The 25,243-nt window shown below is 38.9% G+C and overlaps 1 protein-coding gene across 1 annotated transcript in view; it reads right to left on the reverse strand.

The window, feature by feature from the left end:
- The window catches only part of LOC116816345 (connector enhancer of kinase suppressor of ras 2-like), a 518,029-nt gene that overhangs the window by 307,094 nt on the left and 185,692 nt on the right, over positions 1-25,243 (reverse strand). Inside the window, exons 3-4 of the mRNA XM_075068744.1 lie at positions 17,846-18,048; positions 15,353-15,440 (exon numbers count right to left, since the gene is read on the reverse strand). Of these exons, the coding sequence (XP_074924845.1) occupies positions 15,353-15,440; positions 17,846-18,048 (291 nt within the window). The remainder of the gene's footprint in view (positions 1-15,352; positions 15,441-17,845; positions 18,049-25,243) is intronic.

The raw sequence follows: 25,243 nt of genomic DNA on the forward strand, positions 1-25,243 counted from the left end.
AACAGATTATCTTAGATATGAAAAGGAAATAAAGGTCCAAAATGTTCCTGGTTCTTGTGCAGTTATACAGGAAGGGCTTGTGGAGCCTCTTCTCTGGGTGTGTCCTCTGCATGGATCAGAAACAATTGTAGTCCCATCACTTGAGGCCCACAGAAAGGAGCAGGCTTCTCCATCCTAAGGAGCTAGTGCAGCATGTGCACGCATCAGGGATCAGGCTTCCTGAAGAGCAATCTCTCCCCAAGCGTCCTGTGACAGAGTGGCTCCATGTTACTCTAACAAAGGCCTGAATAACACAATCTGGATCAAAATCTGTATTGGCATCAGATTTCTAAATACATAAGAAATGCATTCACACTTCTTAACTCATTTATCATAGCAGGCTAATGAAACTTGTCACTCTTGGTCAAAGGCTACTACTCCCTCAGCTCGCACTTTGATTGAATTCCATTACAGGTGGTTGGTCTGTTAAGTGTATTTCACTAGACCAAGCACATACTTTGATTTCCAAGAATAGAGTTTAGGGAGAAGATAAACCCTAACTATAAAAAAATTAAATATTGAATATTTGCAGGTCAGATCAAATTATCCATCACCACAACAATGACACAGCCCTGTCTTCATCTCTCTTTTCATGACAATATGCTTCAGAAGCAACCAGATTTCTGCCCAACAGAGTTGCATACAATATTAATATCAGGCAGTTACGTGCTCAGCGTGTGAAGCTGAAGACATTGGTTTTAGATAGTAATGTTGAACAGCATGGCATAAAGGTATATGGACACAGGCATGCTGCATAAGCCATAAAAGACCATTTTATATCCTACTGATAGAACAAGCAAAACATTTGGGGTCAGATAAGACTATACAAGTTTCAAAACCAGTTTTTTCCCCTCTGGTAAAATTAGCCCAGTTTTGAAAATGTCACTTCATTAAGGTTCCCCAAAAAGAGAGAGAAGCAATTATGGAATGAAGATGGCATTGATAACATTTAATTATGATTTCCTAGCCAGAAATTAGATGAGATTTATTTAGAGTATCTAAAGTGTTTAATAAAATCTGAGAAACAGAAAGAAATAATTTTGCTGCTACATAGCTGAGGTACAATAGGGCTGCTGGGGAAGCACGAAGGGGCCTGGGATGCCTCAACATGGCTGGCAACACATCTGAATTTTTCATTCTCCTGCAGAAAAAGTCAGTCCAACAGTTACATAATCAGTAGTCAGATATATTTCCTTGAATGTAAACTTTATTCTTTTACACTGACACCCACTTCAAGGTCTCTTTACACTAGCAGGGTTGTGTAAAGGACCTTCAGTGTAAACAAGTGGTAGGCCCAAACTGGTGTATCCCATTAGAATGGGGAGATTACTACTTCTTTATTACTAACATTGATGGTTCACTAAACATGAGCCCTTAAATCTGTCACTGGTCAAGATGTGACAATTGTTCATCCTGTACTTCAGATCAGTAACGTGATTTGGGAAAATAATATTTTCTTTCTTTAAATGGCAGGGGCTTGAAACTTCTGGTTTAGAATGTTGGAAGTAGGTTTGATAGAGATAAATTTGTGAGCAGACTGTAGATTCAGTAGGTAAGAGATCGTTATCACCTTGTGCAACAAGGTTCTTTGAGATGTGAGTCCCTGTGGGAGCTTTGCTTTAGGTGATTGTACACCCTATGCCTCTAGTTGGATTAGGGTGACTAGAGAGCAAGTGTGAAAAATCGGGATGGGAGTGGGGGATAATAGGATCCTATATAAGAAAAAGACCCAAAAATCAGGACTGTCCGTATAAAATCAGGACATCTGGTCACTCTAAGTCAGATCATTTTGACAGCAGTACCTGGCTGGGCCACACATGCTCTCTCCTCATCTCATGCCTGCAGCAGCAATTAACTAGTGCTGTGCACTCCCACCCCCCAGTTCCTTCTCTACCACAGAGGAATTAATTAGAACTCCGAAGTAGAGGGGAGGAGAGGGGTACTGGAGCACCCACAAGGACTCACATCTCAAAGAACCTCCGTTATTGCACATGGTGAGTAACCCTCTCTTCTTCTTCAAGTGGAGTCCCTGTGAGTGCGTCACTTTAAGTGACTGTAGAGCAGTGCCCCTCAGGGGAAAGGAGGGGCTTCAGAGTTAGGTCTGAATGGACGCTAAGACTGTGTGTCCCAGCCAAGTGTCAGGGGCTGAGACCTGATCAATGATGTAGTGTTGAATGAATGTGGGAGGAAATGTCCAAGTAGCTGTGTTGCATATGTCGGTACTAGGCATATTATGCAGGAAGGCAACCGATGTAGCTACAGATCTTGTGGAGTGTGTTCTAACCCATGAGGGGGGTTGTAGTTCATGTTGTCAGTAACAGAGCTGAATGCAATCTGAAATCCATCTGGAAAGTCTCTGCTTAGAAACTGGTTTGCCTTTGGAGCCGTCCATGGTGGAGAGAAACAATTTAGGAGTTTTCCTGAATGATTTAAACCATTCAAGATAAAAGGCTAACACCCTTCTAATGCCCAGGATGTGGAAAATAGCTTCTTACCTGTCCTTGTGAGGGTTAGGGAAGAATGTGGGAAGATGGATAGGCTGATTGATGTGGAAGGAAGAATGGACTTCAGGCAAAAATTTGGGGTCAGGTCTGACAGTGACCTTGTTTTTGAGAAAAACCATATAAGGTGGTCCAGCCATAAGAGCACCAATTTCTCCCACCCGTCTTGCAAACGTGGTGGCAACTAGAATGGCCATCTTCATGGAAAGATGCAGAAGAGAACATGTGACCAGAGGTTTGAATGGTGGCGACTGTGAGAGATTAAAGCACTCAAGTCAGGTCCCACGGGGGTGTTGGGATTCTGGGTAGAGGTTGCAAACTCCCTGGAGGAATCTTTGGTAACTGGGTGAGCAAAGACTGAAACTCCATCCCCTTTGTCATGGAATATTGTAATGGCTGCCAGATGCACCCACAGAGAACTAACTGAAAGGCCAAATTTCTTAAGGTAGAGCATGTTGTCCAGGACCACTGGTATGGTAGAGGTGCTGGCATTGATTTGTTTATTTAGTCACTGCATGTGGAATCTCTTCCATGTATGTAGATATGTAGCCCATGTAGTGGGCTGTCTGCTGTTTAGCAGGATGTCTTTAATGTTCTCAGAATAAAGTTGTGTTTGTGGTGTGAACACCATCTTGAGTAAGCAGTGCATGTGCAGTCTCGCATGTTTCACCACATACGTGGTTGCCGCCATGTGACCTAGTAGCTGAAGACAGGTCCTGGCTGATATCCTTGGGCTGTGCACTGAGGTATTGATGAGGTTCGTTAGAGTGGTGAATCTCTTAAGAGGTTATGATGCTGTTGCTTCTAGATAATTTAGATGCATGCCGATGAAGTCCAGTTTCTGGATTGGAGTCAGTGTGGACATTTCGGCATTTATTTGTAGACTGAGACTGGTGAAGAGCGATATTATCCGGTGCGTGACTGCAATGGTTTCTGCCCGAGTGTGAGCCTTGATTAGACAGTCATGTAAGCAGGGGTATATCGTGACCCTGTGCTTGCAAAGGTGGGCCGCCATCACAGTAAGGACTTTGGAAAACACTTGGTGGGTTCGTGGAGAGGTCAAAGGGTAGTACTGTATATTAGAAATGGTACTGCCCCAGTACAAACTGAAGAAATTTCCTGTACATAGGGCCTATAGTCATGTGAAAATATGCATCTTGCAGGTCCAGGGCTGCAAATCAATCCCCTTGTTCCAGTGCTGAAATGATTGTAGCTAACATAACCATTATGAATCATTGTGTTCTGATTAATTTGTTTACCTTCTTGAGATCAAGGATGGGTCTCCATCCTCCAAACTTCTTTCAGGTTAAAAAAATAATGGGAATTGAAGCCCTTCCCTTTGTTATATACCAGAACTGGTTCTACTGTGCCCAGTTGTAGGAGATGCTCCACTTCATGTCTCAGACAGGTTTCAAAATGGGTGAATGGGTGGGAAGGGAACAGAATTCACACATCACTGAAGTGGAGACAGAAGGAGCTATCACTTTTGCTACTGCTATTTGGCTGGATAGAGTTTTCTGCAAAGTTAGATTAAACAGTACAGCAACACATTGGTCTATTTTTCAGGGTTAGATTAGGATATGGAAAAGGAAAAGGCTTGTTTTTTTTAAAACTAAATGAAGTTTACAACTGGCAGAATGAAAAAAAACTAAAACAGGGGATCCAGGGAATTTTTTTTTTTTTTTAGTGCTTATGATTTTCTCCTACTGGTGACATTGCTAGTTTTCACATTTGAAGGATTTAGGTGTCTTTCAATAAGATGCATGAAGGAAGTTAGGGAGAATGTGCACTGTGCTGTCACAGAGAAGACAGGGTACTTAAAAACAAACAACCTCTTCCACTCCCCAAATACTCAGCAGTTGCCTAGTGACTATATTAACTATTGTTTTTTTCAGTTGTTTATAATAATTAATATCTCCATCTCAACCTTATTCAAAGTAAGCAATGCAAACATTTCAGTGTGTGATTGTGTAAAATTTCAAGTTTCAAAATGCAATCATTTTTTCTGTAGTCCTCTTCCAAAATATATGCTTAGAATTTCTTTATGACAATAGTAGTATTTTCCTACACTCCTATAACTCAAAAATAACTCAAGATGTTTTGCTCAAACTTAAAAAAAAAAATTGTGAAAGCAAAAAGGTGAAAAATTGCAGCCCAAGGGCTAATGTTGCAGAAAACATGAATACCTGGAATTACAGTGGATAATTTTTGCTGTGTTGTATTAGATTAATCAGTATGCTCTGGAGTCACAAAGGAGCCATATGCTTAGATGGTTAGACTGAGTTTATGGCTGCTTTGCTTTGCTAAAGCAGCACAAAGCAGCTGGAACTCACTGGTGAATCGATATTATTTTTTTCCAAGTGTGTACTACCTATATTTGCTTTAATAAATATTCAGTATGCATGATGGACTACATATCCACATGCATGCTTATATCATAATATACCATGTCTGACTCACAGAAGTAATGATGTACGTTTAAAGTATGTATATTAATGAACTGACTTGCTGGAACAGATGGACAGCATGAAAAATGCTGATTTCAAAAAGAATTTTACACATACACCCAGTAGACCTGAACAGTTTACTTTAAGCTGTGCTTTTTTGTCACACTAAAATAACGTCAGTTTTTCATCTTTCAGAACAATGAATGTGTATATATATATTTTAAATCAAAGTTATTTGCTTGGGAGATCTATGCAACTAACTATTCATTAGTGTCCTTTATTCTGCAGAGGAATTTGTGCAGTTCTCAAGTTGGTATTAATACACGTTTCAAATCCCCATAGAAAAATTATGGATCTTTGTATAATCAGTTTAGTGGTAGCACACCCTTTGCTTTGGGGCACAGCTCTTTATGGAACTCCTTAGTGGGAAGTTGATGTTGGGAGGAGGAGGTGGAGCCTGAGCTCCCTTCCCCTGGGTGTGAGTACGGTAAAAAGGGATATTTTGCCCCTGCCCATCCTGGCTTGGCTTGCATTGCTAGTGAATGTGTAATGCCAACAGACCGCTGTCATCAGTGAGCAGGATTGAACTGGGGACCTCTGGAGCTTAGTGCATGAGCCTCTACCACATGAACTAAAAGCTAACTGGCTCTCACATAAGGCTGTAGAGCAGACTCATTTAACTCAAATTGGTCTCAGTGCCATTAGATGTGACAGAACACCATACCCAGAAGGTGTGTGGGTTACAAATGCAACGATGACCACTGTGGCTGGCCTCTGCTCTGGGGACTCTCCCCTTTTGCACCTCCACAAGGGCCAGTCAAAATCAGGCATGAAGTGCTTTGGTATCCTTCAGGAGGACCAGATAACAGTCATATGTCTAGTTTTTAGATCATAGTTTTAAAAAATTGCTATAAGCAATTGATTCTTTTAAAAATACAATAGCTAGGTAACTTATGACCGCTCTCCACAAAATACGAATTTTATCGCTATTATAGACTTTAGCTTCAAGCTTTAAGTTTCAATCAAAACACTACAGAAATGTTTTTGCACCCACTACCTTCTAATAAACAATTTAAAGGGAAAAATGGGACAACCATAATTACAGTGGTGACACTGCTCGTTATAGCAAGAGAAGTTACATTATTATTCATACAGCCTGTAAATTCTATGTTAAAGGTTTGAGACCACATATATATTTTTCATGATTGTATGTGCCTGGGGAAGATGCCTGCACTTACTAGAAGAGGTCACAAACATGTTTTTTTATGCACAGTAAAACTGAAGTAAGGCTGTATTCACTGAATCTTTGAACTTACTATCTAACACACTATGACATCCTTTCAGTACAATGAAGGCTTTTGTGTGAATGCAGTTATTCCAAAAGAGTCTATTTCAACTCCTACATAAAGAGTTATTCCAAACAGTTGTACCTGCCAAGACACCTGCCTCAAACATAAAACTTCTAAATAACATTTCCCTTTTCTTTAAACTTTAAATGATATATTCTTCGGGTTGAAATGTCAGCACATTTCTTACAAATGAACCAAAAGCCTGACAATCACATACTGTCAATTTTGTGTGTGAGAGAAGATAATCAAATATATGTTTCGAACATGGCTTTATGGGGCTTCACCAACCGCAGAGAATTTTATGGAAAATAAAAAAGCTGTCCATTTCAAAGTGCCATGGTGAATACATATTTTTAAAAGAAATCTACCATTTTGCTTTGAAGCTCATACAGCATTTATGTAATTAACAATCACCTCTGAGAACTGCTCTGACTCGTATGAATTGCACTTTTTAAAAAAAGGCCTACTTCTTAGTCCCAAATCTATACCTTACAATATGATTTCTATAAAATATTTGATTTTTACTCTGCTTATATATCTTAAACAGGCCTGCTACATTTTTTATATTTATTGAAAATTTGGTGTGATTGTCTTAACTCAACTGCTTTTTCCCTCTACTGTTCTGCAAATGAAAGAAATCCCATGAGAATCACTGAATTTGTATGACTGTTCATGTCACGAAGACTTAAGTAGTGGGAGGCTCAGGCAAGCTTCTTAAGCCAAAGATACTGGACTAGATAGAATATGAAAACTGTTATTAAAATTCCACCTCTTCCCACTTTTGGTCAGAGCATAAATTTTGCAAGAACAGCCCGCCAACTATCATGGTCTGTATGTGCTCCTGGCTCTAGCCTGAACCAGGAACTATGAGCATAGATGAAAGTGATTATTTTTTAACTTTAAGCACACAGTTTGAAACTACAAAAAAAGCTCACTATGAATTCTGAGCAATAGTTTAGAAGGCTCTTATTTTAAGCCAAGCCATGCATTTAAACCAACCCATTGCATTCATGCAGTTGGTTTGCATCTTTTCACTGAGATTTTATTTTGTGGGTCTGTTTTTTGCTGGAGGGAATCCAAGTACTGTTTGAGAAATTAAAAGAGCTCTGTAGGACAACACCTATATGCAAGCAAGCATGGAATGGAAACTTTATCAATACAATTGAAATATTATCCAAGATGATTAAATTAGAAAATTCATTCTCCTTCAACAGTTTCTGTTGTCTTAGTTATTTTGTTTTGAAACATGTAGCTCTATGGCCAGTCTGCTGTCAAGGCAGCATTTAGCTATGCTGTGGAACCAGATTCAGAAGGAATAAAAGTATGGTGTATTCGGTTATTAAATGTCATGATTCTGTGTTCTGTCTGCTATACCTTTAAATGCAGGGAATTTTCTGCTTGCTTGCCCAGAAGTGGGGAAGGGAAACAGTACTGACAGGCAACTTAAAATGATTGTTACAAAGAGAGAGCACACAATGTATTACTTTCTGTAATAGTCATCTGAAACTGGCATTCCGCATTGCTCCCAACAGACCAGTAGAAGGCTCCCTACATTTAAAAGTGCAGCACAAAGAAAGTAGAAATCACATGGGACTGAACCTCATCTCAGTTACACAAGTATAAATCAGGAATTACTCCATTATTTTCAATGGAGTTGCACAAGGGTCAAACCAATCTGAAAGAAGAATCAAGTTCAGTACCTCCCTGAAGTGGGTCAATTCAGCAGCCAGCTGGTCTAGTGATCATACAGTGGCTCCTCAGTTCTTTTCCATCAGCTTGTTCTAGAGTGGGCCCTGCTGAGCCATATACAGAGGAGCCTCTCCCTTCCATGTATTCCTTCTTCTCCCATTGGGCTTCTGTCATGACAGCATTGATGGGGAGCAGGGCCCTCCTATTCCACTGGGTCCTGACCCAGGACCCTAAAGAGATGTTGCAGTGTCTGGACGACTTGTTGGTCCACCCCAAGTTACATGCCCCTGGGTCACTTCCTTCTAGGCTCTAGCTCTGTTAAGGGTGTGGTCACAGTTTTTGCAATATCAGCATAGTCTGCCTGGGGGGACAACGTCCCCTCCTTTGAGGTTGCTCTTGAATTACCAACTGAAACCAGGAGGCAGGGGGAATATGGATCACAGCTTCCAGAGTGGCCTTACCAAGTCTGTAGTCATTCTTCCCATAGCTCCAGGTGTTAGCCTCACTTGCTGGTGCAGCCTGTAACTGCTTTTCCCCCTGCCCCTGGGCTTCCAGTGCCCTGTCAAACTGTCCCACCACTGGAACAGACCCGCAACTGCTGAGGGGTGGGGTCTCCCTGGCCCAGTACGGCCAAGTACTGCCCAGTGCCTTGCTCCAATTTAGTATGTGGTCTGTGAACCCCCTATATTTACACAGCTAAATACATCATAAGAACATCAGAAATTTTAGGAATTTGGACCTAAACTTATAGCTTTTGTTTGCTTATTTTAATCCCATTTTCTCAACCTCTGACGTCATTGTCTTCTCAAGAAACTAACCTAGATGCCTCTGAAATTCACTTATACTTGAACTGATTTACCTAGTATAAGACCTGTGCAGGAAAATGTTCATTTCATGGGAAACTTTTCCATTTTGAATTGTTTGGAGTTAATCAAAATATTTGATTTTGATTTGATGTTACATATTTTTAAATATTGTAATATAAAATAAAAAACAAAAAATCTTTTTAAATGAAAAAAATCAACAAAGTCCATTCCAAAAATGTCAACATTTAATATTTCAACCTCATTTAAATCCATTTTTAAAAAAATCAAATGAAATTTAGTCCAAAATAAATGTTTCCAGAGGACGTTTGTTTTTGACAAAAACTCATTTTCCAACAGAAGAATGCTCCATGAACATTATTGACCAGCTCTGACACAAAATAATGTCTTTATCAAGACCAAATATCTAGGTAATATTCCATAGCTTAGCTAATAATAACATTATAATATTCCACCTGTTACTATCAAAAACTTTCCTCCTCATTAGTTCCTTTCCAAATTTTGAATTCTTCTGTTGAGTTAGTTTGAAGTCTCCTCTTTTCCAATAACAAACAGCTAAAACCTCTTACTCTCTTACTTATCTAGATTCTTGAGACCTGAGGCACAGCAAAGAAACCATACCACAGACAGCTAAGGTGGTTATAAGCCACCAATGCACCTGCCCAATTCTGAGCTGCTCCAGGGACCACAGAAACCCTCAGGGCCGCCCAGAGGATTCAGGGAGCCTGGGGTCCTCGGTGGAGGGGGGCCCCTGCTTTGGTGGTAATTCAGTGGCGGGGGATCCTTCCACTCTGGGACTTGCTGCCGAATTACTGCTGAAGACCGAGCTCTTCAGCAGCGGGTCCTGGGGCAGAAGGACCCCCTGCAGCTGAATTACCTCCAAAGACCTGGAGCGGAAGAAGCTCCAGGGGCACTGGGCCCTGCGAGAATTTTTCCAGAGCCCCTGGAGCAAGTGAAGGACCCCGCTCCAGGGGCCCTGAAAAACTCTTGTGGGGGCCCCTGCGGGGTCCAGGGCCTGGGGCAAATTGCCCCACTTGCCCCCCCCCCCGGCAGCCCTGGAAGCCCCCTGCAAAGTTTAGGGAGAGCCATGGAAGCCTGTCTAAGGCTTGGTCTACACTACATACTTTCTGCGGTATAATCATGTCACTCAGGGGTGTGAAAAAGCCACATCCCTGAGTGATGTAGTTATACTGCCCCTACCGCCCCACCCCACATCCCGCAACATAGACAGCACTGTGTCAGCAGGAGAGCTTCTCCTGCTGACATAGCTACTGCCTCTTGTGGAGGTAGAGTTAGTAAGCCAATGAGAGAGCTCTCTCTTGTCTGCTTACAGCAGTTTCACCAGATAACGGTGCATCGGTGCAGCTGCACCAATGTAAATTTGTAGCGTAGACCTGCCTTAAATTACAACAGTCTCCCTGGACTGCCACCAGTGCAGCATGCTATGGCCCCTCTGCCTCACCAAGCACCTCTTGCATGCCCTTATATCTGGGCTTGAAAAGAGAACCTTGGGAGGCAGCCTATTGCTGCCTTCCTCATTTCCTGTGCTGCGGGAATCTTTTCCTGGCTAGATCTTGGGCTTTTAGAGCCTCTTTACTCAGCCGCAGCCCTTTTACCTGGTGTACAGGGACTTGGGCATGAGTAAGAATCTCACCATTATTTATGCTTAAAGGTATTGCATTATGGAGTTTGTTTTAGAGTATCAGCATTTGTTTTACAGAAATTGATTTCTCTATGGACACAGTTTTGAGAAAAAATTAGTGTCAGTACAAGAAAAAAAGGTTAAAACTGGAAGATGATGAGAACCAAAGAACTTAGGGATATAGAAGAATTTCTATTTGCACTCCATGGTGAAGTATCCCTTTGATGTTTTTTCTGTATTCATACTAGCTTTTTTTCCCCACAGCACAAAAAATATTCAATTAGTGTGGCTGGCAATGCCTAAGGCAGTTTTTTCCTACTAGTTTAACATACTTCAAACAGAATATCCGTTTTCTTAAATACTGCCTCCCTTTAACCCTTCCAGTATCAAGACAACAAAATGATCAGAGCAAGGCTTAGAGAGTCACTTTAGAGCTAATGTTCCAATCTAAATTATGTATTTCTGACATCTAAATTAAAATGTAAACTTCATTCTGAGTAAACTTAATTATTTCAGGTCAAAGAATAAAGGACTCGTATGTATAGTAAATCTCACATTTCTCTGTTTTGTAGAGCAGAATGAATTAATTTTAGAGAAGAGAGTCTCTGCTTATGTTGCATACTGAAGTTTATATTAGAATTTAAAGATGTTCTTTTTTAATAGTTATTGGGATACAATTTAGAAGATATACGTTTAAGGTTTTTTCTATATCTGTCTGGTTTAAATAAGCATTTAAGACCAGTTGGAGCATTAAACTTAAAACAGGGGTAGGCAACCTAAGGCGGCACACAAGCTGATTTTCAGTGGCACTCACACTGCCCAGGTCCTGGCCACCGGTCCAGGGGGCTCTGCATTTTAATTTAATTTTAAATGAAGCTTCTTAAACATTTAAAAAACCTTATTTACTTTACATACAATAATTTAATTATATATTATAGACATAAAAAGAGACCTTCGAAAAAACATTAAAATGTATTACTGGCATGCAAAACCTTAAATCAGAGTGAATAAATGAAGACTCAGCACAACACTTCTGAAAGGTTGCCAACCCCTGACTTAGAATATTATGGTGAATTATTTTCTTTTTGACATGTAGTATGCATTAGGAAACTCATTAAGAAGCCCACAAGTTTTAACATGCATAGGGTTTCAGTCTATTTATTTTACTTAGGATATACATGACAGCTAAAGTTTCACATTTATCCCTTGCCAAAAAATGATTAGTGACATGTTTAAAGGTGGATTTTAACTTGGGGCTTTTATATGATAGAATACTCATTATTTAGTTCTGTCCTATAAAATGATAAAATAAAGAGAACAATGAGAACGAGTAGTAGTGTTACAAATCCACATTCAAACAAGATATCAGCCAGCTCTTGCATCTTCCAGAATATCCCTGCCAAAGTACCTCATGCCATCACCATTCTAATTGATTAAAATACTGAATTGATTTAAATAGAGAAAAGGCAAGTTACAAATGTAAGATGAAGACATCTATTTAGCCCTGAATATACAAATACACATGCTTAGAAGAAAATGTTTTTGATCTCAAAATGCGATCGTTACTGGGGATTCTTCAACAAGTGTACGTGTGGGAAGGGCAGTGTTCCTCATAGGGTAAACAAAGATTGAGGCTCAACCAAATGCTATTCAGTTTTTTTAATAATAATCTGGAAGAAATGTACAATTATGATGATAAAGTTTGCAGATGACATAAAGACTGCTTGTCTGATAAATAATGGTAAGCACAGGCAGCTGATAGAGTGCTCTAGACCCTTCCCAAGCTTGGAACAATCAAGTAGCATGTATTAATACAGTCAAACGCAAGGTCACTCAACTAAGAATAAAGAATGTGGGGCATTTTTTATGGAATAGAGGACTGTATCCTGGAAAATAGTGACTCAAAAAGAACTTAGGGCTCATTGTTAATCAACTGAACATGAGTTCCCACTTTGATGTTGTGGCAAAGAGGAGTAACACAATTTTTGCATGTATAGAATTGGGGTATATTAAGTAGGTGTGCAAAAGTGACATTACCTGAGACCACAACTAGAATACTTGTCCAGTTTTGGTATCCACCCTTTTTTAAAATAAAAGCTTCAACTTGGAGAGACACAATGAGCTAAATGAATGATTCATGACATGGAACACACACACCAGTTACTGAAGTAGCTCAATTTACTTAGCTTATCTTGGGGCTTTACTACAGGGTGGGGTAATGCTCACCATGGGAGTGAGATTTCTAAAGTATGCTAATGTGTTGCACGTTAATTGTTCTGCGTAGACCCTCCTGGTATACACTAAAAGTTCCTTAGTGTGTTTTAACATCATATTATTTCAATCAGTACTATGTTAAAATTAAATTACAGTGTTTATTTTGATTAAAATAAACATGAAAAGCACCCATCATGGGCTCTAAGCATCTCTAAGATACCTTACTACCATACACAAACAACAAAATTATACTTGATCCAGTGGGACCTAGTCTCACCACAAAGCCCAAAGGAAAATTAACCAACCAGAACATGGAAAAATACATAAATACCCTCTCTTCCCTAAGAATATGAGCTGCTATACCCTTGTCCCTCACCAACATTAGAGAAAATAGATAGGCTTTCCAGTATGCCAACAGGTTTGGATTAATTTGGTGGATTCATTTTTCTAGAGCAATGGCAGTCTGCTTTGTAAAGCTAAAGAACCATTTTATCATCCTACTGAGTCACGGGAGAGCCAAAAAATATTACCAACACTGTGTCCTAATAGTGTGTTATGATATAAGATTGTGTTTTTCTGATGCATCATCTTCACATATTAACGCAACATGGCATCTCAATATCAAGAAATTCAGCTATGATTATTTTGTGGCTCTATGCAATGCCATTTTCCACTATATCCCTCCTCTTTGGTGCTAACAGGCAATTAGTGAGACCAAGGAAGAGTGAGATGAGCTCTAAATCAGACTTATGCACTCAGACTTTACTCTAGAGCAGAGGTCTTCAATCAATGGGGCGTGCCCCCTGAGGGGGTTTGGAGGAACATTCAGGGTGGTGCAGCTGGGCCCAGACCAACTCCCACAGGGGACGGAGAGGGAGCACCACCCAGCTCTGTTCCTGGCCCTGGTCCTGGTCACTGGCCTTGCACCCAGGGATCTACTCCTAGTCGCGGCTGCCAGCCCTGTGCCTGAGGTCCTGGCTGATGGCCTCATGCCCAGGGCTCCATGCCCATCTGCAGCTGCAGGCCTTGGTTCCCAGCCAAATGTCCGCTTCCACCCCCACCCCAGCTGTGTCCCCAGCCTGGGCTCCCTTACCCCCATCCATGTCCCCCACTCCTGGAGCCCTGTCTCTGCTCCCGGTTCCATGGGTGGTGGGAGGTGTGGGGTAGGTGTGAGGGGACCACTGCTCTAGAGCTTCAGTGTTCTTGCTGCACTTGTATATCAAGAGGATACCAATTATTTTCAGAGCAAACACAGCCATTGAATTGCAAACATATAATTGCCATGAAAACAAGGCACAACATTGCAATCCACATATTTTCTAAAGCTTAAATAATTACTGTTGATCTCCATATTTTATTAATCACTTCCAGAATGACTGTAGAACTTCCCTTGTATACAAACAAACTTAATTTTTGGTAAGTTTTCTTACTTTTTCTATGACATCCTAGGTTGTGTCAGCCAGGTATCAACAAATTTTATCAGCGTGTCTGAAAAGCTGTTGTATCACTCAGTCAGATGACTTCCTTGTGCGGTTTTAGGAGCACAGTTCTTTAAATCTGTTCTTGCTTATTTAATAGATTTGAATTTTAAGGAGAGAAACTCAATAATGCATTTTTATTAAATAAATCTCAAAAGGTTAAGATTATATGAGGCTCTTTCTAAAATCTGTAGATTTAGACCAGAAATATACCTTTTTCTGCTGATTTTATTTAGTCTAGATTAGACACTTCTGAACTGCTAGGCTCCAAGTGACAATCTCTTGTTGTCCATTTGCCAGTATAGCCCACTCATCTTCTAACGATATACCATTTTCTGCAGCTGCTTTGCCCTGTCCAATCAGGTATAGACAAGGCAAAATCTGTATCCTACTTTGCTATCTGTGCTCTCTGCCTGCTCTTCTGATGCTGCATTAATAATCATGATACTTTCACTTTCTATGAACATTCTTGGAAATTTAGTCTTGCTCACAGTAATACTTCAAATTGCAAATGAAAGGGTCATGAATACCAATGGCAGGTTTTATTCACAACGATTTTTATGAATATATACTTCTACTGTATTTGTCTAGCTCTTGTCTATGCATCCACTTTTAGCTTATTTGACAACATTTAGCAGGGAACATGGAATATTGTGTGTTAAATTCTAGACGCCTTGTTATTGGAAATATATTGACTAATTGCAGGGAATTCAGAGAACAACAACAAAATGATTAGGGGTCTGGTGGCCGTCTGATTTATGATGAAAAACATCAAGTCTAATATGTATCAGTTGGGTAAGCAACAAGAAAGCATACAGCAAGGAATCATATGCTGGAAATCAGGGAAAGAGGGGAATAGAATATGTTGAGGGAGGAAAAGGGGACAATGAAGTAAGGATCAACAGGAGATACTGCAATAATTTGTTTTTACTTTTTGGAGAGAAAACTCATCAATATCCTTGAAAACAATTAAAATACAAAAATTATTTCCTAATATTATTAGTAAATAATTACGGTAGTTGCAAATGATACCTCCTCCCTCCAGCCCCCAAAACGCACACAAATTCTCCTGATGAGGTGACACATTCTAAATTTTTTTGTAATATTTTACTAATTCTTCAGCAATGTGGAAGTGATTTAGGTATGGTACACAATAAACCTGTTCTTACCTGTTGCACGATGGTTGTTAATTCCAGGCACAGTTGAACAATATTATTTTTCAGCAATGAGTATTCTGTCACACTGACAAACGGAGACCTGCCAGAGAGGGACAACAAGTTTGTAGGAGACCTCATAAATCTGTGTTACTGAGCTGTACCTCTTGTAATGTATATCTACAGTCAACAACTCACTAAATAACGCACTTGAGAAGCTGGGATGTTGTTAATTTGAAATGGTACAACAATGAATTCCAAGAAACAACTCCAGGAGTCAGTCAGATTTAGATAGACACTATATCACATTAAAGAGAATTAAGATAAGCAAACTTGTACTACAGCTGCCATATTGGTCAGTGCTGTCACCATCATACTGTGCATTTTACATATGGTAACAACTTCAGACATTGCTGTCTTCGCCTACTGGGACTGATGTTACCCTCATTGGTGCATGATGCTAAAAATGACAATGATCTTAGAGTCACACAGCAACTGAAAATTAGTGGCAGTATTTTTTTTTTAATTTCATCTAACGAAAATTTCACACCTAAAACCACCCATGCAAAGCCCTGGGCATTCTTGACATCCATTTAAAAACACAGAAACATCAGGTCATTGTAGTATTTGCTCTGATTATTTCAATTTGAAATATCTGACAATATGTTACTTCATTCTGGGCTTTTTGCTCACAAGACAAACAGCTTTTACAACAGACTGTTAGGGTTGGTAACTTTACTTTGATTAAACTAGACTGAACCAGGTCAGCTAATATCTTTATATTTTTTGTATTGTATATAAAATAAAGCTGCTTATAACACCCCTTCCTTTTCTTTCTGATGGGTCCCAGAGCCCTTTAGAAGACATATATGTTGTAGAAGTAAACTCATTTATCATGGAAATGCCAGTCAACTCACATTAATCATGCCATTCTGCACCAGCAACATTGAATAACAACTTTTGGGTTGGGGGTGAATAACATATGCATTTGAAATAACTAGAGGTAATCAGAACATAAATTATCTGAAGTTGGATTTTGGGCAGGACACCAGAGTTAACTTCCCTATTTTTGGAGAATGAGCACAGATAGAGTGATATGTCTGCTAAACAGGAGACTAGGATTTCAACTAACCACCTGTCCAGTGCAAATCCCCTTCCTTCTGGCCAGATAAGAGAAGGGGGAAGAAACTCCACAAAAAACTCTGTGAACCATGAAGAAGTAGGCACTTTGGGAAGCAGCAAGGCAAGGCTAGCTGAAAAGCCAGATACAGAGAGAAACATTCCGGATTTATGTACCGTGCAGGCTGTGCAGAAACCGAGGAACCCTATGTAGAACAGTATGAGACCTGCAGGATGTACCTGGCATGTTTCTAGTACCTTAGATGTTTGATATGCCTCAGCACTGAGCAGATATAATAAGTATAACAGTCAAGTCCTCAGTTTTATGGCTTATCAAAAGATAGCACATCAAGCAGCACTCTTCTTCTTAAGGGCAAACTATACCCTTAGTTCAGTATTAACTAAGAGGGATGAGTGCCATTTACTGAGCTACTAACCCAGCTTCCTGCAGGACCTGGGTTTTCTTTGGAGTCTCCAGGTACTGTCCGGATCTGATCCATTAGGCTTATAAAAACTGATGAGATTACATCCCAGGAGAGCCTGATTGCTAGCATTAGGTCACAGAATGTCATCAGGGTCATAACAAGGTTTGTGAAGAATGGTCATGTCATTCATTTATATGCACAATAGTTTCAGATTTCAAATGAAACGAGTCACTTTTATAGAGAAATGCAGTGCATGCAAAAAATAGTATTTAATACATAATCAATATTTTAACACAGTTCATGCAGAGAGTTACTTTGTAAACTGATTCCTAATTCATCAATGAGAAATCATAGCATTCTCTCAACAAGCAGTAATTAACATGACGAGAGTGACTAATGTATGAACTGCCTCCTACTGTTAACAAAAAATCAACTAGTAAGCTCTGAGTTTCCAGAGATAAGCAAGTGGTATAACTTCTTTTAGAAATTATCCAAGAACAGGTATGCAGCAGGGATAGCAGCAATTCAAATTTCCCTACAGTGCTCTCTTAATTTGCGTCAGCCCTGAATGGTCAGAACCACTCTTTGCTCTCGTTATAGGGCAGCTCAGTTTCTATGTTAATTTATCCCTTATCCTTCCTTCTGAAATTGAAATGATCCTGCCATCTGTAGTGGCAATTTTTGCCATTCACTAGGAAAAAGACTGAAATTGCTAATTTCCCAGAGGTCACCACCAACCTGGGGTGACCCAAAAGAGACTCCAAAAAATCCCACAGCCAGACCCAGAGCCAGGCCTATTCAGCCTGGAACTCAAATATATAACACAGTTAACAAAGTAAAACCTATAATTACAATTCTAATACTAGAATAAGAGAAAGAGAAAAGAGCAAGAGAAAAAGAAGCAAACAGGGCAAAAGAATTACACCCCCCCCACTCCCATAAGAATTAAAAAGTACTAAATTACCTGTCCAGCCAGGCTAGCAAGTTCTTGGCAGCACCAATCAGGTCAACAACAGAGGTAAGAAAATCATTTGGCAGTCGTCTGGAGGCCCTGCCATCATAATGGCCACTCCTCCTTCTACCCGTTATAAAGTTTTGAAGATTTTTGGCTGAGGCATTCAGCTTGTGAGAGAGTGTTCTCAGGTTTTCTGTCTCCAAACCATAATTCTGAAAGAAAAAAAAATATATATCACACAACACATTTAAAGCAGATAGCTAAGCCACAGAATATTGAGCTGAAACATTTGCAGCTTGCTTTGATTCACTCAATTCTTGAAACAGCAAAGTCAAGGCAAATCTGGAACTGATGAACTGTCCCAGTAGATCATGAGTATTTAACAGCTGACCTTTCAGAGCCCTTCCTTTCCAAGCACTTCAGCAACAAGAATCATGTACGCCCAGAGCCTCTCTCCAAGGTAGGTAAGTAATAAATGCATTATTCCCATTTTACATAGGTGGAAATAGAGGGTCAAAGATGTTAAATGATTTACTCAGGATCACATAAGGTAGAATCATAGGACTGGAAGGGACCTTCAGAGGTCATCTAGTTCAGTCCTCTGCACTCAAGGCAGGACTAAATATTATCTAGGCCATCCCTGACAGGTGTTTGTCCAACCTGCTCTTAAAACTGTCGAATGACGGAGAGTCCACAACCTCCCTAGGCAATTTATTCCAGTGATTAACCACCCTGATGGTTGGGAAGTTTTTCCTAATGTCCAATCTAAACCTGCTTTGTTGCAACGTAAGCCCGTTGCTTCTTGTTCGATCCTTAGAGGTTAAGAAGAACAATTCTTCTCCCTCCTCTTTGTAACAAGCTTTTATGTACTTGAAAACTGTTATCATGTCCCCTCTCAGTCCTCTCTTTTCCAGACTAAAGAAACCCAATTTTTTCAATCTTCCTTCATAGGTCATGTTTTCTAGACCTTTAATCATTTTTGTTGCTTTTTTCTAGACTCTCTCCAATTTGTCCATATCTTTCCTGAAATGTGGCACCCAGAACTGGATACAATACTCCAGCTGAGCCCTAATCAGCATGGAGTAGAGCGGAAGAACTACTTTTCGTGTCTTGCTTACAACACTCCTGCTAATACATCCCAGAATGATGTTCACTTTTTTTGCAACACTGTTGACTCATATTAAGCTTGTGGTACACTATGACCCCCGATTCCTTTCCACAATACTCCTTCCTAGGCAGTCATTTCCCATTTTGTACGTGACACTACAGCTGGTTAAACTGCTCATTGTAAATAATCTGATGAATTTAGCTCTTTTTTTGTTGTAATTCATTCAGACTTTTATTCTTACAAGTTAATTTGCCGTTCAGGACTGTTTAAACTGTTCTTGTGTACAAATTTCAGAACATAGATTGATTATCCTTTGTTAACTTCATTTATAGCGTATGATTGGTCTTCTATGTCATGTGGCATTATCATCCACTCAGAGAGCAGAAACAAACTTTTAAACCAGGAACACAGATACTAATGGATAGTTAATAATATATAGCTTGTTTGCATGAGAATAGAGACATATATACAAAAAACAGCTATTTCCCAAACATTAGTGAGAACAGAAACCTGTTTGTGTGAGTATTCATAGCTACGGTAAAAGCACAAAAGTAGTCTGGACCAAACAGCCATGTGGAATCTGAACAAATGTTTCTGAACACTGTTTTGTAAGATTCAACTACTTGATGTCCAGGCCTGTGGTTTAACTGCAAAACCATTCTTCCTCAGAAAGTTTGACTGTTAGCAGAGGGATTTGAACTGCTGGGGTGGACTGCAATCTAAATGGAGGTGAAATATTTTATCTTAGTAGTCAGCTTTCTGCAATGTGCTCTGGTTTAAAAAAACGAAGAAAAACAGAAATGGCTGGGGGACAGAAAGCATTATTTTCACCCAGACCTACCCACCAAGAATGTCAAAATACACAACAGGATATGGATAAAAATTAAAGACTAACTAGCAAAATAGACAAATAATAAAAAAGATGTTTGCAATGGTGACATAGCTGTGCTGGCCCCATGATATGAGACACAAGGTAGGGGAAGTAATATCTTGTATTGGACCATCTTCTGTTGGTGGAAGGTACATGCTTTTGAGCTACACAGAGCTCTATGTGAGGTCTGGGAAAAGAAATCAGAGAATCTGAGCTAACTACAAGTTGAGACAGACTGTTAAGCATAAGGGATAATGCATGTTGTAGGCTGTCACCTATATTCAAGTGGGCAACTGAGGGTTAGATTGTTATGCATAATGGGTTTGAAGTGGGTAGCAGAAGATGTACATCAAATATGGGGCATAGCTATGTTGTAATAAAAGACCCGCATGCACTGGGTTTCAGAGCCCAGGTCAACTGACTCAGGCTTGCAGAGCTACACTCACAGGGGTGAAAATAGGACTGTAGATATTCTGGCTCCTGAGCTCCAACCCAAGCCCAAATGTCTATACTTGAGCCCCACAGGCCAAGCTCCACAAGCCCGAGTCAATCGACCTGCGCTCTGAGACTCTCTGCTGTGGAGGGTTTTTTTAATTGCAGCTTAGACTTACTCATGGTGTTTGACATGGAAAACAGTTTCCTTCATTCCCCCTAAATGAGCATTATACAGGAAATGTTTGACAGTTTTACTTACCTAATACATTTAAGTGCAGAAATCCTTGTTAAAAAGCAGGCTGCTTTATATTAAATTATCATTCATTTAACATTTATAGCTACTCATTCATTCATTGAAATACGAATGTGTGTTCCTCCCCTTTTCTCTCCCTCTCTCTCGTACTGGGACAATAAGCAAGTGGCCCCACTAAAATGCCTATACAACAGTTAGTAAGGAAGAGTGCTGTGGTTCTCCCTTTCAAGAGGAGCTTGATTTTGCCTATTCAGTAACCCATATCAAGGAGCATAAGCCAGTTCCTCCTGTTCGTATTTCAGAGTCCATATCTCCCTGTCCTTGTGTTAACAGGCCAACCACTGTGCCTGCCCATAACTCATTCCTATGTAGAAAGTCTGGGAGATTGCCAACTTTCTGTCAAGAAAAGCCACAATTGCCATCAGGTAAGAAAAGGAAACAATCTTTGGCTGTTGCAATTGAGATAGGAATGTATTGGCCATTCTAAGTCCCAAGTGCTTTTCTAAATTCCCAAGTGCTGAAAAATGTAGGCTTTATACTGGCAGCACATTTATCATGGCACAAATTTTACATTCTCATTTATTACAAAAACAGATGCAGAACTTCCTGTGGAGACAACTGAAGGTAAGCACAGGTGGCCAAAAAGGGTGAGAACTTGATTAAGAACCTTGTTTTTCATCTCCATGCATAAGCTATTAGAATATAGTGTGCATGGACCATCATGAAGCTATATATTTGAATGGCAAAACCACAAACAAACCTATCATCAGTGGGTCTAATTTGGGAATAAATATCCTGCATTTTCTACTATTCTTTTCGTATCCTCCAAATGGTGTATGAGAAAGGTGAAAGCATATACAATTATGTTTCTTCTCTTGACATTTGAGTATAGAGCAGGATCATTTATAATGAAAGGACACAAGCAAACTGAAAATATCACATCCATCCACAGGACAGAAAATCAGAAAGCTATATGAGTGCAAGGACTTTGATCTAAAAAAGAAAGCTATAATGAAAACAGCTGGTTTAAAATTTTGGCTTGCAAGATCCACTGCACAAAATGCAGGGTACAAAGTCAAAGACTGGTGGTCTTACTGAGGATTTTAAATTTAAAGGCAGCAATACCATTGATTAATAGATATACTACTGAAAGAATAGTTTTCTATCGCAGAAAGTAGAGAAGAAAAATTAGAACAAGAAAATCCAGAATAGGATTTTGCCATAATAGGTGGGAATGTGTAAGGAGGTGATATGGTTGGTAATATTAATATTTGAACATAACTCTTTATATGCAAACACCATATGAACAGTAACAGTAATCTGCCCCAATATCCCTGGGAGTTAGGAAAATCAATATGATTATCTCTGTTTAAGAAATGGGGAAAGAAATACAGAAATGTTCATGAGCAAGTCATGGGTAGCAACACAGTGACTTAGGTAGAGAGAGGATTAGAGCTCAGAAATTCCTGGCTTCAAGTCCCATTGGCAGTTTAAAGAGAAGCAATGGCAGGATTAAAGAGGATAGTTCCATGAGGTGGAGATTAAATTAAATGCAATCAATGACTAAGAAGTTTAATCACAGAAGGGCTATACTAATGATAAGGCAAAGGGTCTAACTTTGCCTGTATTGTCTAGAGCTCATCAAAACTCAGTATTTCTGTTTCATGGGGAAAGTTGACATTTTGAATCTTTTTTGGTCCCAAAACAGGGAAAAAGATTCTACATTTTCTGTGAAACAGAATGTCTGAAAATTTTTGTTTTGGGAAAGATGTTGTTTTGGAATTTTAAACATTCATAATGAATTTTTAAATTTCATTTTGAATGTTATTTTATGCAATTTTCAAACTTATATTTTTATGTTATTTCACAACGTCAGTAGTAATAGGGCATATTGCACAACTGCTGCTGCCATATCATAACATAATAGGTTTATTGTTTTTATTTCTTTTTTTAAACCATTAAAGGCAGCTCCTATTTAGTATTGCTGGAAACAACTTTGTCTTTTCTAGGTCAAGCATCTCCTGTTTGTATTTTAATAAAAGAATTTAATGCAGAAAGTGGGTGAAACACATCAAAGTGTTTCATTTTTCAGTGAAAAATTTCCTAATAGGTCTAGTATAGATGCTCTACTAACTTAGAATTATATTAATCACAGAGAGGGTTTATATTATATACTTGCTTGACCTGGGAAAGACAAAGGTGTTTCCATACATATATTGCACTTTGGTTTTTAGTACTGTTTGGTTTTATTCTCCATGAACAGTTTGTTATTTTTAAACACATCAGTGAGGTTTTTAGTTCAGGTTACTTGTTACAATTAATTTTGAGATGTCTGTTTCAAAGTTTGTTCATGCTTTCAAGTCGTTAGTGTCATTGGACACAGCTATGGATAGTGAAGTGACAGGATTGAGTGACGCCAGGGCTTTTGCAGTTGATAGGTTTTTCAAAGTATAGAAATAACAGGTGGCTGTTGTAAGATGTGTGACAATAGCACAGAATATGGGTGGACAACAGGTTATTTGCACAATTTGAGAGAAATTATAGCCTTTATTAGTGGATTATTTGCTTTTAAAGATGAATGACAGACCACTTTTATGAAACTAATCTTGAATAGGTAACCTTTCAACAACAAATATGGGTAAATGTAAAAATGACAGACATTTCTAAAAAAAAATACTTGAAAAGCAGAAAAATCGTCTTTTATTTCTCTGCCAAATCCCAAAACGGAGGGTTGTGTCACTGGTTATCTTGGTAAAGCATGGCTGAAAAAAGCTCAGTGGAAAAGTGCACATTCTCTGGTTCTTTATTAGCAGCAGAGAATCCTGTGGCACCTTATAGACTAACAGACGTTTGGAGCATGAGCTTTCGTGGGTGAAATACCCACTTCGTCAGACGCAGGGTTCTTTATTGTATATTTATTCCAAGATAAAAGTTGGCTTGCAAGATACTATCCTGGGATTATTTTCTTTAAATGCATTCTTCTAAAATTCATTCAATTGCTCTATTTGTAGAAAGAGTAGATTGATCATGGAATAAAAATAACTCTTCTGCTTGCATACTTAAGACAGTGGAATGAGGCAAAAGGCTAGCCTAAAGTAAGGTCTAATTTTCATGTATTTTTCATATTAATCTTCATTGCACATCCTGTACTATATGTAAAATCATTGTTAGAAATTTGGCAGAGTTTAATATTGTGCTATAGAAGTGTAGCAAAGAGGTTGCTGAGAAACATCCTCTCTCAAAATAGATGTTGATTGGGAATTCTCAAACTAGTGCAATTTTTTCTATCTATATCTATAGCTAATATAATAGATAGATAGTCTTTCAGAGAGCATCCTTTGAGATCAAACATAGTCAGCACAAGTGGAAAAGAAAAAAAACTGTTAAGTACATATCAGTATGCTTGGATATTGTGACATGGAAGAAGAAAACAATGCAAGAAATACCTGTGTTACAAGAGAAGGTTAGTTTAGTTTTATAGCAAGAAGAAATACATTGCATTACTGGGTACTGACCTATGAACAATGAAGACACTTCCACAGCAGTATATTGAATGAGGTAAAATATATTACACAATGGGCATATAATAAATATGAGATTTGTGTTTGGTATAGGACACAATTTTTGTTAAGTATTTTGCATCATGTAATTCCAAATAAATGGATTCATCCTAACAGACTTATTTTTAATCAAAGTACAGTAGTTAGTGTTTCCTGATGCTGTCCTGCAAGTAACAGCGTGAAAAGCAAAGTTTGCATAATGAGCACTTGGATGCATATTTGGCTTCTGCTACATGTGATATTTTGAGCATGTTTATGGTTTTCACTGAGCTGTGAGAAATAAAAGGGCAGCGTAATAGAGTTGATTGATGAGATTAAGGGAAACAACCTATCTCTGACTGAAGATCAAACATCTTCATCCATAATCATATAAAGTTAATGATATTTAAAGTAGGAATTTAAATATTAAGCTAGCCAAACTTTTAGAATGTATTACATTTCATGTGTGTATTTAAAGAATCATCACAATGTTATATAACTTATACAGTGAGACACTTCAAAGCAATTCTGAATCATAATTTTAAATATTTAACTGTTCATCATATCTCTCTCTCTCTCTCTCTCTCACACACACACACTCTTCTTATTGTGTTGATAGGGATTCTTTATCATTTCACTTCAAGGACTATCTGGAGAAAATAGTCTCCTCCCACTGTTCAGGACAAGAAGGCTACATGCTCTCTTTTTATGAGAAAAAACAGTCACCTGGTTTAACAAGGAGGATGACATACTATATGAGGGTAAAATTTAACAGAAAGAAAACCACAGGCAAAGATGTTCACTATAAAAATTGCTCTTCAGCAATATCTTTCTGTCTAGGTACTTATATAATCCACATCATCATAGTATCTGAGGTGTCTTACAAACAACAATGAATTTCTTCTCACAGCATTCCCATTTTACCGGGAACTTAAAAAAAAATGGTTCTTTAATAGACAAACATTTTCGAGATTGACTTCTGGTCCCAAATTGAGATGGTAACAATTTTCAAACTCTTGCAAATCTTAGCGGGATAGGAAAATGATTTCCCGTATTTCTCTATTAAGGAACTGGCTCTCTGTAAATAGTCCTAAAGTTATCACTGTTATGTGACTTAATTAGGTGAATCAGCTGTTAAATATTTTCAGAGTTTCTGATATGATCGTACTATAGCTGAACACTAAAGTTAGCATGTCACTCC

The sequence above is a fragment of the Chelonoidis abingdonii genome, chromosome 8 (genome assembly GCF_003597395.2).
Source record: "Chelonoidis abingdonii isolate Lonesome George chromosome 8, CheloAbing_2.0, whole genome shotgun sequence".
In the NCBI taxonomy this organism is placed as follows: Eukaryota; Metazoa; Chordata; order Testudines; family Testudinidae; genus Chelonoidis; species Chelonoidis abingdonii.